The sequence below is a fragment of the Molothrus aeneus genome, chromosome 1, assembly GCF_037042795.1.
Source record: "Molothrus aeneus isolate 106 chromosome 1, BPBGC_Maene_1.0, whole genome shotgun sequence".
NCBI classification, from domain to species: Eukaryota; Metazoa; Chordata; class Aves; order Passeriformes; family Icteridae; genus Molothrus; species Molothrus aeneus.
Window position 1 is genome coordinate 111,064,063 of NC_089646.1, and position 15,615 is coordinate 111,079,677.

The 15,615-nt window shown below is 36.9% G+C and overlaps 1 protein-coding gene across 1 annotated transcript in view; it reads right to left on the reverse strand.

The window, feature by feature from the left end:
- The window catches only part of PRKDC (protein kinase, DNA-activated, catalytic subunit), an 82,773-nt gene that overhangs the window by 61,736 nt on the left and 5,422 nt on the right, over positions 1 to 15,615 (reverse strand). The window contains exons 8-24 of the mRNA XM_066563001.1: positions 15,448 to 15,503; positions 15,327 to 15,357; positions 14,176 to 14,333; positions 13,824 to 13,970; positions 11,561 to 11,725; positions 10,566 to 10,734; positions 9,484 to 9,533; positions 8,148 to 8,285; positions 7,696 to 7,845; positions 7,137 to 7,252; positions 6,309 to 6,468; positions 5,140 to 5,226; positions 4,660 to 4,779; positions 4,134 to 4,293; positions 3,588 to 3,694; positions 1,655 to 1,745; positions 236 to 399 (exon numbers count right to left, since the gene is read on the reverse strand). Of these exons, the coding sequence (XP_066419098.1) occupies positions 236 to 399; positions 1,655 to 1,745; positions 3,588 to 3,694; positions 4,134 to 4,293; positions 4,660 to 4,779; positions 5,140 to 5,226; positions 6,309 to 6,468; positions 7,137 to 7,252; positions 7,696 to 7,845; positions 8,148 to 8,285; positions 9,484 to 9,533; positions 10,566 to 10,734; positions 11,561 to 11,725; positions 13,824 to 13,970; positions 14,176 to 14,333; positions 15,327 to 15,357; positions 15,448 to 15,503 (2,069 nt within the window). The remainder of the gene's footprint in view (positions 1 to 235; positions 400 to 1,654; positions 1,746 to 3,587; positions 3,695 to 4,133; positions 4,294 to 4,659; positions 4,780 to 5,139; positions 5,227 to 6,308; positions 6,469 to 7,136; positions 7,253 to 7,695; positions 7,846 to 8,147; positions 8,286 to 9,483; positions 9,534 to 10,565; positions 10,735 to 11,560; positions 11,726 to 13,823; positions 13,971 to 14,175; positions 14,334 to 15,326; positions 15,358 to 15,447; positions 15,504 to 15,615) is intronic.

The window sequence follows — 15,615 nt, forward strand, 5'->3', positions numbered from 1 at the left end:
CTAGTTTAAAATATTAATTTTTGTGTTAAATCAAGCACAATGCTGTCTGACAGAGCTTACACAACTTCTGCTCTTTAGCTTCTAAACACTTAGAATAGTGTAATCATGAAAAGGCACCAAAGAAGCACACTGCTACCTATGAATTAATCAAAACAGGTCTGTAATAACAAGGAAGACATTATTTCATGAGATTTTATCAGCTAGCATAACACAAGATGTAGGAAAAAAGCAATACTTTTGTTTGCCTGTCACTTGCAGAAAGAGCCAGCTCAGTCACATGAGGCAAAAATAAGTCCAAGTAGATGACAGGCTTCATATCTGCGAATGGTACAGCAAAGCTCAGGCGCTTCTCAGTGTCCCAGGATACACATTTCTTCATCATCTCTTCTGCAGAGGTAGCTGATGCATTTGAAAGATGAAAACAAGCTTAATACAATATACATAAAGCAAGTATTTACTTAGTTCAGTCAAAAAAATCTGTAACCTTCCAACTTCAGTTAGATTGCCATGCAATGTTAATGCTTTAGAAACTACTGAAAAAAATGTAGCCAACGTTTCAGGTGACAGTTACAGCAGTCTCCTGTACCAATATAGGTTAAGTTTGGAGACAAATAAATCCAGAAGACATCAAATCACGCTTGATTTAAAATACTTCTTAAGACATCCAATGTAAAGCATTTTTCTTCTAATGTTAAAGGAAATTCTTGAAGGTCAATCAGACAAGAAGATCCAAATACTGACTCCTGCAATTGCAGAGAAAATGGCTACATTTATAGCCATTTATAGCTATCTCCTCCAAAGAAAACTGGTGCACTTACTCCCTTCTCTCCCTATATTCCCATATTAAAATCATATTTAACAAAATCTGACCACATTTTGTATTTAATTTTTAGAGAATAAGGCTACTTTCCCCCAGTATTTTTGAGTAACTAACAGAGAAGTACTTGGCAGAAAGAAAATTGATTGTAAAGGCAGAAAAAACAAACATAAGCATGCAAAGAAAGGGAAAAATGCATAACACTACATTAATTTTTAGATTAACTAAATTTTGTGCTGATTCATCCCTTGAATCTCATGGGCAGGTACTTACACTATGGTTTCCATTTTTATTAGACTGTATGATATTTAATATGTAAATTATAAAGCTTGTTCATGGACTGGACAGAGAAAGGGAGAAAATGTCTTTTTTTTGAGGAGCACCCAAATGGAACTCTAGTACTCACACATACTAAAGGCATGATGTACCTTAAACTCACAAATGAAAAAGTAAGCTTGCTGAGATTTACACAATTCATGACTGCAGCTCTTAAGTACTGAGAACTGTAGTAGAGGTAGAAATAAATACTAAGGAACTACAAATTGGAGCAAAGTTTTATAATGGCTTTGCAGCCAGAGGATGAAGGGTAGAGTAAATAAAACCATATACTCAGATGCATAGTTTTTTACTTTCACCTGTAGTTTCCTAATCATTTTCCCACTCCATATTAAATTGGTGAATATTTTGCTCTACTGAACTCCAGAACTGAACAAAAGTAATTTTGCTTAAACGAAAGCAACAAAAACCAGGTATATGAAAGTGATGTTGAGGCCTTAATGAAATCTACTTTCTAAGGAGACAGCAGAGGCATATAAATATTTTTGACAGAATACTCACCTGTAATTAAGTTGTGGTTAATCTGCCCTCCCAAAGATCCAAGAAGGCGTGCTACTCTAGTCCTTACTGCTTCCAAGGAGGGACTATTATCCTAAATAATTCAACAAATTAATATAAGTGACAGAACAGTTACTTCTATAGAGAAGTCATTTGGTTTACAGAGTAAATGAAGGTCTTATGGCTCTAATTAAATACAGATGAAGAAGGTGAAATGGAACCATGAGGAGAAGAATTGCATCAAACAAGAGAAGAGCTTTGGTTTAGTAAACAGAAGAGGCCAAGACTGGAAAGCATTTTCATTCCACTGTGTGAGCTTTCAATTACCATTTCTCAAGTAAAATTTTATTACCACAGGTAACATACCTACAGAACGACATAACAGTGCAGAGACAAATCTGAAGCAAAAATTGTTCTTTTCATTTGCTTTAATTCCAGAACTTAGGGCTTAGATCTGTACCTACATAGAATCACAGGATCATTCTAATCACAGGATTAGAAAAGACTTCTGAAGTCATCAAGTCCAACCATTAACCCAGCACTGCCAAATTCATCACTAAACCATGTCCTCAAGTGCCACACCCATATGCTTTTGAACACTTCAGGGATGGTGATTGTACCACTTACCTGTGTAGCCTGCTCCAATGCTTAACAACCTCTTTAATGAAGATATTTTTCCAAATATCCAATCTAAACCTCCTCTGGCACAATCTGAGACCATTTCCTCTTGTCCTGTCACTTGTTACCTGGGAGACCAACCCCCACCTGGCTACAAGCTCCTTTCAGTTGTGAAGAGCAATAAAGTCTCCCCTGAGCCTCCTTTCTCCAGAATCAACAGTGCCTCTCTCAGGAAACTGATTTTCAGAAGCAGCCTGTATGGGATACAAAATTAACTAATTTTGTTTCACAGAATCACAGAATGACCAAGGTTGGAAGGGGCTGCTGCAGGTCAACTGGTCTAAACTCCCTTCTCAAGCAGGGTCATCCTAGAGCACAGGCACAGCATTGCATCCAGACAGTTCTGCAGTATCTCCAGTGAGAGTGACTCTGCAATTTCTCTGAGAAATCTGTCCCAGTGCTCGGTCAGTGCACACTAAAGAAGTTCTTCCTGATATTGTATGTAACTTCCTGTGCCTTAGTTTCTGCCCATTGCCTCTTGTCCTATTGCTTGGCACCACTGAGAAGAGCCTGGCTCTATCCTCCTGACACCCTCCCTTCAGATACTGATAGATATTGATGAGGTCTCCTCCCAGTCTTCACTTCTCCAGGTTAAATAGGCTGTGACCCCTTAGCCTTTCCTCATAAGAGATGTTACAGCACTCTAATCATCTTTGCAGCTCTCCACTGGACTCACTCCAGGAGTATCATGTTTAAAGACAACCAGGCTGGAAAGAGTTCTGTATATAGGAGTAATATCACATCTAAAAAGAGGTTTATTTCAAGTTAGTTTGTGTAGTGGAATATACAAATAAAACTACACTTACATTTGAGAGGCCACTGGACAAAGTAATACATATTGGCCTCTAAAGACTGTAAGCCTATCCACAAGACAATTAAAAATCCCCCAAATGCTTAAACATTCACAAAACTGTATTGCCTACTACAAAGCTGCTAAGCTGGGACTGATTTTGGGTGTTGGGAGTCAAATTTTTCTTGCCATAATGTATCAGTGTAGCAGTGATACTGACTTACAGGATTTCTACAGTGTCCCTTCCCTGCTTAATTCCCATCCTCACCCTAGAATATGACATCTTTCCAGCTGTGCTGATGTAACAGCTTGTCAAGCCACACTGAAGAATGGAATTCATTAAACTCATCTAAGGTAGAACTAGCCCGCATTAAAAAAAGAAAAAAAAAGTATGCATGCAAGAAAGGAAAAGAAGCAGTGGGAAGAAAGGATTAACATTTAACTCTTAAAAAGAAAGAGGGTTCTTACCACTGACAATGTCTTTGCTTTTCTTATACGCTGTATCACAACTTTAGTACGTCCTTTCTGAGCTGCTTGAGAAAGTTTCCTTACTTCCCAGTTATTCTGGGATTCAACTGATGAACAAAAAAACCAGCATATCAACACCAGTTGATTGTACCAGCATCTCATGCACCTACTTGTAGTTTCGTTTAAAAAAAACAAACACTCTTATTTTGCCCATTTTTATTTTTAAAATGTGACAATTATTCTTTCACTTAAGATCTTTATTGAGGAAAATAATAAATAACTTTCTCTTAGTAAAACTAAGCTAATTTAAGCAAAAAAAGGACATATCACACAGAAATAATAAATAAAATGGCAACAATTACTGATTGTTCGGCCAAAGCAAGTAAATCCTATTTTAAGAAAAAAGTGCATTTTGGGGTAAGGGAAGTTATGTTGTTCCAAACACAGAAAGTGTACAATATAAATAAAAAGTATGGCATGTCCAGATCTTTATAAAAAAATAATTTTCCTCTTCCTTAAGACTAGCAATTTTTTGCATGTATGTACCTGTAGATGTAGAGCTTTTCAAATAACCATCAAGAAGAGGCAGGACATCCTTGTAATAGGGCTGCATCATGTGTCTGGGGATGTGAGCTGACCAGTCTTCCAAAGCATCCAGGCCCAGATCAGCCATTGGGGTACAGCTAAGGCCCAGCTTAAATGCATTCTAAATGTAAAATACAAAACTATCAGCCTTTCACATTTATTCACTAGTGTTACTTAATGGTAAAAGAGACAAATTTAAAAGCATTTAGTGTACATCTCCCTTTCCAGTAACTTTTTCTGTTTAGCATCTCACTCAAAATCAGGACAGGAGATATTTTTGTATTTCAACACAGGCAATAAGAGATTCTGCTTAGTGCAAAAGCAAATTCCAACAATTTACTTTTTATCCAAAGATTCAAGTAGTTTGCATTCTATCTCACTGAAGACCATAGAGAGCTTAATAGTTATGTTAATACTGACTTTTCTACAGAATGTTTGTATGTATCTTAGGGAAAAAAAGTGTTAGCTGTACATCACTTTGACTCACCTGCAGTGCAGGAATATATGCTTTGATATCAAGCATGATGATGTCATGTGGTAAAGACAGCAAAAAAATCAGACAAGATGCCAACAATTCATCTTTATACTGCTTCATTTTTGCTGTGACCTAAAATGGAGATAAATAGATCAAGAACAAACATAAATATTTTGAAATCTTGACTTAATTGTATCGATACCCATGTAAAATAAACAAGCCCAAACCAATATTGGAATCTCATTCACCTGCAAACAGTTACCAGAAGTATTTATACTGTTATTTCTCAATTGTATATGAACTGGTGACCAATACACCTCTTCTGACATTGAAAAAACTGACCAGAAAGGATCTTAAAACCTCACTATCTTGCACAGCTCAAAAAGCAAGAATATCTCTACTGTGTATGTAAGATTTCTCAAAAGATAAAGTTTTGATTGAATCACATATGTTTTGTTCAGTCTAAGAAAGTTAGGGAGCAACATTCCTTACCTCCTTTCCAAACTTTACAAACAGTGCAAAGCAAGAGCTCTTTTCTGGGTCTTCAGGACACCTTCTGAGGCTCCTGGGGCTGACACCCTACCAAACAGAAACCACAAGTCAATACCCTTAAAAAGCACATAGTACTTTTTACTTTACACAAGTTCAACTCAGAATACATACATCATACTGTCCAATACAAAACTGGTGTCAGTGAAAACTTGAAATATATCTGAAATATATTTGATCTTTCAGAGGTTAGAAATTAACATTAATATGGTTCACTGAGGGTCAGCTTTTTGGACTATATTAAATATTAAGCAAATAAACAAGAAATGTATGTCTGTAAAGCAGCTTTTCAATGGTTCAATTTTCTCTGCTCATACAACAAATCATAAAAACCCAAACTTCCCTAACAGTGGATGTCCTGGTGGCAAGAATGATGATGTAACAAGAAAACAATTCACAACAGTGTCCACAGTACAAGCATCTACACCAATGAGTTCCCAAATGTGCTTCACTTGGTGCCATCAGCAGCAGTGGCAGGGACAGCTCTGGGCTCTGTGTTGGGCTACACACCCACGTGTTTTAGTCCAATAGCTTCCAAACCACAGCTACTGCACCTACCACTGGGACATCATATTCCCTGTGGAAATCAGTGAGTGGAGCAGGAACACACTCCAGAAGTTGAGTCATTAACCCATACATGACTCTACTGTTCTGGTTAGATTGTTTCTATCCAAAATACCTTTTATACCACCGGCACTGCAAAGGTACCTCCCATGTCTCTGTTCACCCAGCTCAGGATTTTGGAACAGGCTGCTCAGGGAGGTCATGGCCTCTCCCTCTCTAAGACATTCCAAAGTCACCCTGATGAGGTCTGTGCCACCTGCTCTAGGAGACACTACCTTGGCAGAGAGGTTGAACTGGATGAATTCCAGAGGTCCCTTCCAACCCTAATAATTTGGAGATTCTGTGATTACAGGTGGATGGTGTCTCTAGAAGCTGGGCTTCTAGTCTAAATTTTGACTATTAATGTGCTTCCAATTCTGGAGGCACAGGAAGCTATAAACATTTGAAACAACCCAGTAACAGTTTCAATGAACTATCTTCCATAGGGAATAAAATACTATACATTAAGAATGGCACACGTTACCCCTCCATTGGATAAAAGATCTCACCTCAAAGTATTTTATCCTCTTGGCAATTTTCAATGTAACTGAGAGCAGCTTGTAGAATCCACTAATAAGAGGTAGTCTTGTTGAATGTACAATAAGCTCATAACCAAAAGAATATACCCAAGGATGAAAGTATTCCACATGTTTCTCTGGCAGTAACTCTCTAAAACCAATTCACAGAAAACACAGGAGGAAAAAAGGAAAAAAGTAATCAAATACCATATTTTATTTTAAAAAAACTTTCATCTCAGTACAAGAAAGAAATATTGCTGTAAAAAAGCATCAGACAGACAAAGAATAAATGCATGCTGCATTCTGAGTCAAGCACAAGAAGATTTTAATTTTGTTTTAGAGGGCAAAGCCATTTATTATTTATTATATCTCATTATTGAATTTATACAAACACACATCCTCATATATCACATTCCATTACTGGATATCCACAGGCAACTAATGCTGTACCTTCCACATAATGCCCCTTACTGGTCTGTGAAGACTGCATCTCTGGTCTCTGAAGTATTTAGGATACATGGTCAGGCTAATACTAGAAGTTATAACATATAATGAATGACAACTACACCCAAATAATGAAAGTGAATGCTAATGGATGTCTCTTGTATTATTTTAAAAAACCTGAGCTGATGATCTTTTATGTGTTTACCTATGGCCCAGGTGTCTGAAAAACCCTTCCTGTCTCCCTCCTAATCATCTTGTGCATTTTGAAATATGATCTATCAAACTAACTCAGAAACAAGCATTTTAAACACATTTCACCTCAAACTTCTTCCAATCACTTTGTAACTTTCAAATTACATAAAAACATATAAATACCTGCAGAATTCCACTAGATTTATAAAGGCAATAAAATCTATTGGCTTCGTTGGTTGAAGGTTTGAAGCAGGGTCAGAAGAAGGCCCAACCAAAGCACTGTCATCTGCATTTCCATCCTGAAAATAAATGTGAAGAAAGAACACTAGATCTGTGACAACACAGAAAGCCTTTACACATTTTTTTTGCCACATTAACAGTCTGTCTTTTTCTAGCTGTTACTAGGTACTCTGAGAGATGAAGGATTAACAGTTGACACATCAGTCATTGAAAGGAAAAATAAGAGATGCCTGCTTCTAAGTAGAAAGCCAGTTGAAAAATGAAAAACAGTAGATTCCAGCGTAGAAAGTGTAAAGTAACAGGTGAACAGATGTGAACTTCTATTGATTTTGATGTTTCCATCTCCTAACAATGCAATGCAACATTCAGAGATATTAAGAAAAACATTTTATCTAGCATAAATGTTACTTCAAGACACTAGGCACAATGAAAACAAAACAAGGGATATGATTTTGGTTCCCTTACAACAGCAGGAGTTAATGGATAGGTCCTCAGGTCTCACCTGTTCACTAATATCCAGTTTCTGAACAGTCAGGTCCAATTTCTCAATGATCTTCAAAACAGATTTTATAAGTTCATCATACAGGACACGACTTAGGGATTGCAGTTGTGCCTTTTCAGTAAGGAAGTTTGCATCTTCAAAAACACATTCCTTTGCAGGACAAAAATGTTTGTATTTCAAAACACAAATGAAAATTATTTCTTTAACTTACAAACTAACATCTACATGATCCTGAGAATCCAGTTTTAGATGTTTCTCAGCTATGAAAGCATAAATTAATCCCTGTTTAATTAATTTATCAGCCATAAAATCCAACTAAAACCAGAAAACAACCCTTCTAGAGCATGACATTTGGAAAAAGTCTGAAGTTAGAAAAGCAGCTATATGACAAGACTCAGGATCATGTTTCATTTTCCATTTCATTTTGTATTTCCATGTTAACTATGCTTTACCTTCATTGTGTCACAGCTCAGTAGACTTCTAAAGAGGTACAGATAGTCCTTATAAGTTGGTACTTTTGATCTTGGTGTCGCAACCTCTCCAGCTTCAAAGGCTTCTTCTGTTCCAGAAGTCTCTTTTACAGAAAAATCCTGAAGGGACACAATGTTTGTCAGACACATTGCTCTGGTGGTTTGACCTGGGTGCATGGCAGATACCCACCAGGGCATTCTACCACTCTCCTCCTCACCAGGACTGGGAAGGGGAAAATAAGATGGAAAAAAACTCACGGGTCAAGATAAAAGCAGTTTAGTAGCAAAGGATGACAAAAGATTTATTCTCTACTTCCTATCAGCAGGCAATGTCCAGTCACTTCCTTGGAAGTAGGGTTTTGGTACATGGAGCAGAAGCTCCAGAAAAGAAACGCTCTAATCAGTGCCACCCACCTCCTCCTTTCTGCCAGCTTTTCTTGCTGACCAGTCACCATATGGCATGGAATATCCCTTTGGTCAGTTTGGGTCAGCTGGCCTGGCTCTGTCCCCTCCCAAGATCTTGTCCCCCCAGTCTTCTGGTAAGGGGAAAATGTTGGAGAGCCACCTTGATGCTGTGCTAGTGCTGCTCAGCAGTAGCCAAAATGCTAGTGTGTTATCAACACATCTCCAGTTACAAACACAAGCACAGCTCCATGAGGGCTGCTATGGGAAAAATTAACTCCATCTCAGTCAAATCCCAGTACAACTGCCAATGAAACTCCCTGATATATGCAATATACTACCTATATATGCAATATAATGTAACATTACTGCTGCAGGTAGAAACATGGAATGTTTAGTGTTCTCCATCAATCTGAAAAGAGCACAAAACAACCATCTCATTCCAAAAAAAAACACCCCAAAAAACCTCGAAGGTTGTTCTCCTAGTGTTCAGTTATTTGAGAAATTCTATAGTTACTCTGTTGCACAGGATTAAAAAGCTTTAATATCCTTGCTTAACACAAGCATTCAGTAACGTTTAAAATGTCTAAAATTTAACCTGGAAGAAAGCTGGATGACTTTAATTGCAACCTACTTTATTACAGACTATCTGACCAAACAGAAGTTTATTTCCTGCATTTTCTTTATCCAGCACAAGAGGAACATCTACACTGCGCTGAGCAGAGGCGGGGGTGAGAGACTTAAGAACAAATGAGCCAATAACCAATAACACTAATGGAGTAATAACAAAATGGACAGTACTACTTTTGCTTCTTTGGACATTCCCTTGTTTACTAGGTTAGGTTGTCAAGAACTGGAATAGAATGTACACTCTAGGAATCTAAATGAAATAAATACGTTTAAACAGTCATTTTACCTTCGAAAATGTGATTGGCTTGGAGAAAATTCTGATTAATCCCTGATGCACTGAAACAAACAAAAACCAAAACTGCCTGAATAGATTTAAAAAGCATGGCATTCATATCACTCATAACATTAACAATGAAACAAATCACTTTTCTATATTCTGTCATGGTAAGGGATAGGCAAAAGAACACCGATTTTTTTCCTTTAAGGACAAAATAGCTCAGATCAGAGCCTTGACTCTAGAATGTTCCACAGGCAACCAATCCTGAATTTGCTTCTTACTACTTTTTCTCAATACTGCTTTGACTTTTTCCTGATTATGAATGACAACCAGGGCATCACTCATAATGACCTTATTGAAAAGGCAACAGCCCCCATTTATGTTCGCAGATTTAAATGCAACATAGTACTTGGCTGTACCACTTCCCAACTCAAGAACATGGGAAACAATGAAAATGCCCCAGCAATAGAGAAAAGTCACGATAAACAGTTGAAAGAAAAAAAAAAAAATTCTGAAAATCATTGAAAAGAAATGTCAGCTTGAGACTACTAGAATTGTCAGCTACCAGTGCTGACACACTCAGTATTACATTCACAGAACTATACCTAACTTCATGTTTGGAATTTTACTATTTAAGAGTTCCAGAGCATAAAAAAATTGCATTTTTAGAGATAACACTCACCCTATTTTCTGTGCTATTTTTAGGGGTAACTGAAAGGACACTGAACAGATTTTTGTACACTTTCCTATGAGATCCCTTTCTTCTCATAATTCTTCAGAGCAGGAATGCAAGTCTTATCACAAACATGTGATTCTCCTGCCCTAAATCATACCCACTTTGCTACCCAAAATGATTGTTAAATGCATTCTTGAAGTTATTTAACAGTGGATATTGAAAAATATCACCACGAAAACACTCAATCTCCATTATTAGAGAAGAAGACAAGCTTCATTTTTGATCCTGAATGGCTATTCCACATTTCTCTCCTAGAATCAGTTGTGCAATTTATGGGGAAAACAGAAAAGCAACCAAAGGAAAAAAAACCACATGATCCTAAAAAACTCCAATGAAGTTAGCATCACAGACTTACCCACAGTGCTAATAAAGCTCCACAAAACTGGACCTTTTCCTGAGAGAGACAGAAACACTTTTATTATAGATCTGCAACAGACCAGCTGCATTTTTTCAGTGTACTGTGGAAAGCTGTTGATCTGCAGCACAACTAGATGTTCAAGAACTGGGGTGTATACCTCAGGAACCTAAAATAAAGAAAAACAAAACAACCATTATGCAAATTATGTGAAATTATTTCAGCATGTTACTTTGTTACAAGAGCTTGCTTGCATCATGATCTGCTGAGAACAAGAAGGGAGTTAGCAAGTGGATTCATCTGAGACATACAAAAACCCCAAACAAAGAAACAAACAACAACAACAACAAAATCCTCCCCAAATAAAACTAAACAAACAGAGTAAGAAAGCTTCCTGGACCACATTATGGAAAGTAGCTCCTGAAGAGATTAGTGCTTCAGTGAATATAGGTTTAAGCTTACCAGAAAAGTAGCTATTTAATTAAACAACAGCAACAGCATTATAATCTGTTTATCCACAACCACGTGAATACAAAATGTATGCCCCAATCTTACTTCACAGCTCCAGGTAAGATCCAGAAAGCCCTCTTTAAACAGACAGCATAACATCATAGCAGAATCAAAGTACCAGTCTCAGAGAACATGCTAAATATCAGTACCAAAAGGCAAAGCAGCACAGTGCTATAAACACAAAAAGGTTATGGCTATGTCTAAATAAAGAACATAAAATAAATAAAACATATTCATATTTGCCTACCATGGTTTTCATTTCAATGCCCTGTGGCATTTTATTTAGCATATTCAGTGCATTTTCTTTATTCAAATAAAATCCATTAGAGCATTCTCCTGATATTCTTCTCATCCCCTAGGGGCTAGATGTCATTACATTCAGTTAAATAAACACCTTTTACCATAGGTAGGTTCACAGCTATTACCTCCTCACACATCTGCAACTGCATAAAAGAATTGGGTGGTACTTTAAATACTCCACTTACTTTATCTATATGGAATATCACACTGGCAATGGACTGGAGGAAACTTGGTAGCTGATACAGATGGTCATCTATTGTTTCTGCTTCTGTGAGGAACATTTGCTTACAACGCTGAAGGAGCTCCACGTACATGTGGTCCACATCCTCAGGATGTATAGCTTTACAGGGCTTACAGAGAGAAAATAAAAACCTGGTTTGGCAATTTTGTTGAACTGAGCAAATAAGTGCATGCTGCAGCACTAAAACCCAGCCACGTCTTCACTGAACCATAAAAAGAATAATATTTGAGTTTTTTTCAAAAACTCAATATACCTGAAAAAAATAACTTCAAGTACTTGCTACATACATAAGAAACACAGTACCTGACATGGAGTATAATAATAGTTCAAATGCAGTGTAGTTTACTGTGAAAGTACTTGAACTTTCAGTGACATGACTTCATATTCAGAGTGAAAAACATGGGATTGGGCTGTAAATATCTTAAATATTGCACTATAGATGTTTAGATTCACTTATATTTTGAATTAGCTACTTTTAAAGTAATAAGTGGCTTACCTTAATGTAGCTTAACTGATTATCACTGACAGGTTACTACTATTAAACACTTAACTGAACAGTCCAAATTCTGAACTTTTACTGTTACAGGTCCTGTACAAACAGAACCTATTAAGACTATTCCTAAACAAGTGGAAAGTACCCCAGAGAGTAACAAAGGGTTTGTAATAAAGCTTACAAATTTCTATTGAATGATTTGTAAACCACAGCATGAACTAGGTCAAAACCAAATCCTTGTGGACAGGAACCAGGTCAAAGGCAAGAACTGTGGCAGGGAACTGACCACGGCAAAGAATCGACTGATTTATGTAAGAGTGAAATATGGCTGTTAGCTTAAATGTTGAAAGTCTAAAGTCTAAAGATAGCCTAAAGTCTGTCTAAAAACATGCTGACAAAATAAAGATTACCCATTTATCACTTGCAGAACTTCAAGTAATATTTTAAAATTATTTCATCAATTAAAGAAATATTCTGCCTTGAAACGGAACCAAGCATGAACACAAGTTCAGTGCTACAGTCACAACTTGCAGCAGCACCAAGACTCTTCTTCCTCACAACCCAATATCTGATGCTTGGCCAAGATTTAACTTAAACACAGTAACCAGTATTAATATATCTTAACATATTAGATATTTATAGGTACTGGAGCATTAAATTTGTTAAAATTTGCAGTATTATCCTATATCTATATTTACATTATGCAATTTTAAATTCTTGCATTCCATAATAGATGTTTTAATAGGGCTCTTTCAATTATCTGAAATACTTAATTTTTTCTGGAACCAATACCTTGAACTCAATTTCTTTCTACCTCATATCACAGAAGAGGAAGACTAGGTTTGAACAAAGCACATAGAAAATTCTACAAACAAATGCACTCTACTCAAAAGGTAGCAAAAAGAGGATTCAGCTAATAACCAGCTATTCTATTGCCATTCCTAAACTTCTCTAAATAATCTTTGAGATCATGTAACCTAATTTTTGCGTTGAGAGACAAATAAAAGCCAGTCTAAAATGTATTATATAAAAGTTGTGGCACCACCATCAAGCACAGAGGCTGCAAATACATAAATACCACCCTTTCTTTATTGAATTTGATTGTTATATTCCTATTTTAATTGACTGCTGACAGAAACTGGAAGTTGCTCCTAATGGTGCTTCCTGACAAACATACTTGCCATCCACATTGGTATGTAAGCATGGTTTTGTTTGCTGTTTCTTGTTGTATTTTACTTTGTGGTTGTTTCAGAAATCACCTCCTACTGTCCTGCAGTCTGCAGTGCCTTTTAGCTGTTTGAGTGAGCTCTCTAAGAATCTCTGAACTACTTTCAGAGTGAAGCCTGGATTCTACCATTAAATACAGAGAGAGATAACAAGGTATTGCCTGTATCTAAGCAATTAAGCACATCCTGAAGTTTTGTGACAGCTGTATATGAAGCTCCTGTTTTTCCACTTCGGAACTTGTGCACAGGAACTAACTACAACTACAACTCAATGATGCAAGAGCTCCTGCTAGATTCAGTATACACTGGAAAATTTTCATCCAAAAGGTATTTTATAGTGTAAATTAATTAAGTCCAACACTTAGTGCAGAAACAGGAGCATTCCCTATTAAAAGAGCTGTGTAAAATTGTAAAATGCATGGTACATGAATTCCAGCTTTAAATGCTTTCAGCAAGCTCCTTGAGCAGAATAACTCCTCTGCACATACTGATGCAAAAAGCCCATATCCGCGAATGGCGATGGACAGCTCCTTGCTGCTCGAATCCATTCTCCTGATGGTTCCATAGAACTGCTCCATGAAGAACTGCAACTTGCTCTTGTGTAGCTCTGCATCCTTAGCCACCATTAGAGAAATCTGTAAAACAGATATAAACATTCCAGCATTTCACAAAAAATGACAGTAAGTCTTAGAAGATACTCTGCTTGTAATACAAAGCACTAAATAATAAACTACATTATTCATTAAATACATTCATTGAACTTCCAAGCACCAAATATTCCCACTATTTCAAGAAATTTAATTTTGCTTTAGACTTGGAGATCCCAGTGAAGTTACACACCTGCTTAAGGAATGAATCCAGTGCAGAATAACTGGCTTTCTTCAGCTCCTGATGCGTGTGGCCACACCATTTGCACATCACTTCATAGAGGGACATATAGTTGTCCAGGAGCAAGGCTCCAAACTGAGCAGAGTGCCAGCTGAACAACTGTAACCCAGCTGCAATTTAAAAACAATTCTCATTAAAAACCAGACTTACATTACATTTTACACAACCAACCCAGACTGTGAAAGTCCACATTAGGACTTTAGCTAGGCAGACCCACCATGACTGGAGGATATAAAATGTATTCCTCTAGTCTCTACTGATACTCTACAGTATCAGTGCCTAAACATTAAGAACTTAAGCATAAAAACAACCTTCCAAAATCCTCCTTATAATGTACACCATTATGGAACACATAGCTGTGTTCTGATGTAATTTACATTACTATTGAAAAAGAAAGGGACTTCAGGGGTTATAAATAAAAATTGCACAATTCAGAAGGATCTGGTTTTTGTTGTCAGGACACATGCAAAAGTCCCCTCCTCTGCCAAACTGTGATGCAGACAAATAAAAAATTCAGATTATAGGTAATTTCACTATTCAAAATATAAACATAAATGAAATTTCAAGATCCTTACTGAATTAACTGGGGAGAGGACAGACTACCTTTAAAGAGGGTTTTACCCCTCAGCGTTACCATAGGCCTAATACTCAAACCTTGCATTTTTGCAATTTCTGCATAAGCCACTCACATTTCACCAGCCAATTTCTAATCTTCCAATTTTTTCCCCCATTCTTTTTCTCCTTCTTCCAGTGAAATTTCTCTCCTTATTTTTTTTACTTAATCCACTGTCACACCTCTTTTCTCCTAATTAGCTACACTCCTCTTATTTTTACCATTTCTTTCTCACATCAGTTTTGTACTACTCCAGAGGGGCAAATGGCATCAAGTATAATGCTGCTATTCATAAGCTGATTAGACCTTGACTGGTTTAACCAAATACCTGTTAAACTCCATATTCCAATTTGAAGTACAGCAGCTTTCCCCCTGGCCAGCTTAGAAGATTGAAGACTAGAGACATCTGAACACAACCAGTAAAGCATAAACAATTCCAGACAAAAGACAGTATCCACATCAGCATGAATAGAAATAGTTTGCATCTTACCTAGAGGTACTGCATATCGCTTCTGATCAACCTGTAATACCAGAAAAGGTTTGTCACTCTGATTTACTCTTCACCAGGGCTAATTTGTTTATGCAGAACAGTTAACTCATAGCATATTTACCTGTGGGTTGATTGCCTTCATTGCAAAATCAAAAATCTCCTTTGCAGTCTGTGGATCTGTGAAACAATCCAATAGTGAGTATTTCACTACTAACATATAGTAGGCAAAGTGAAGACTAAGGTATTTTTATCAATGCTTGGTATGAGGCAGTGATACTGGAAAGCCTTA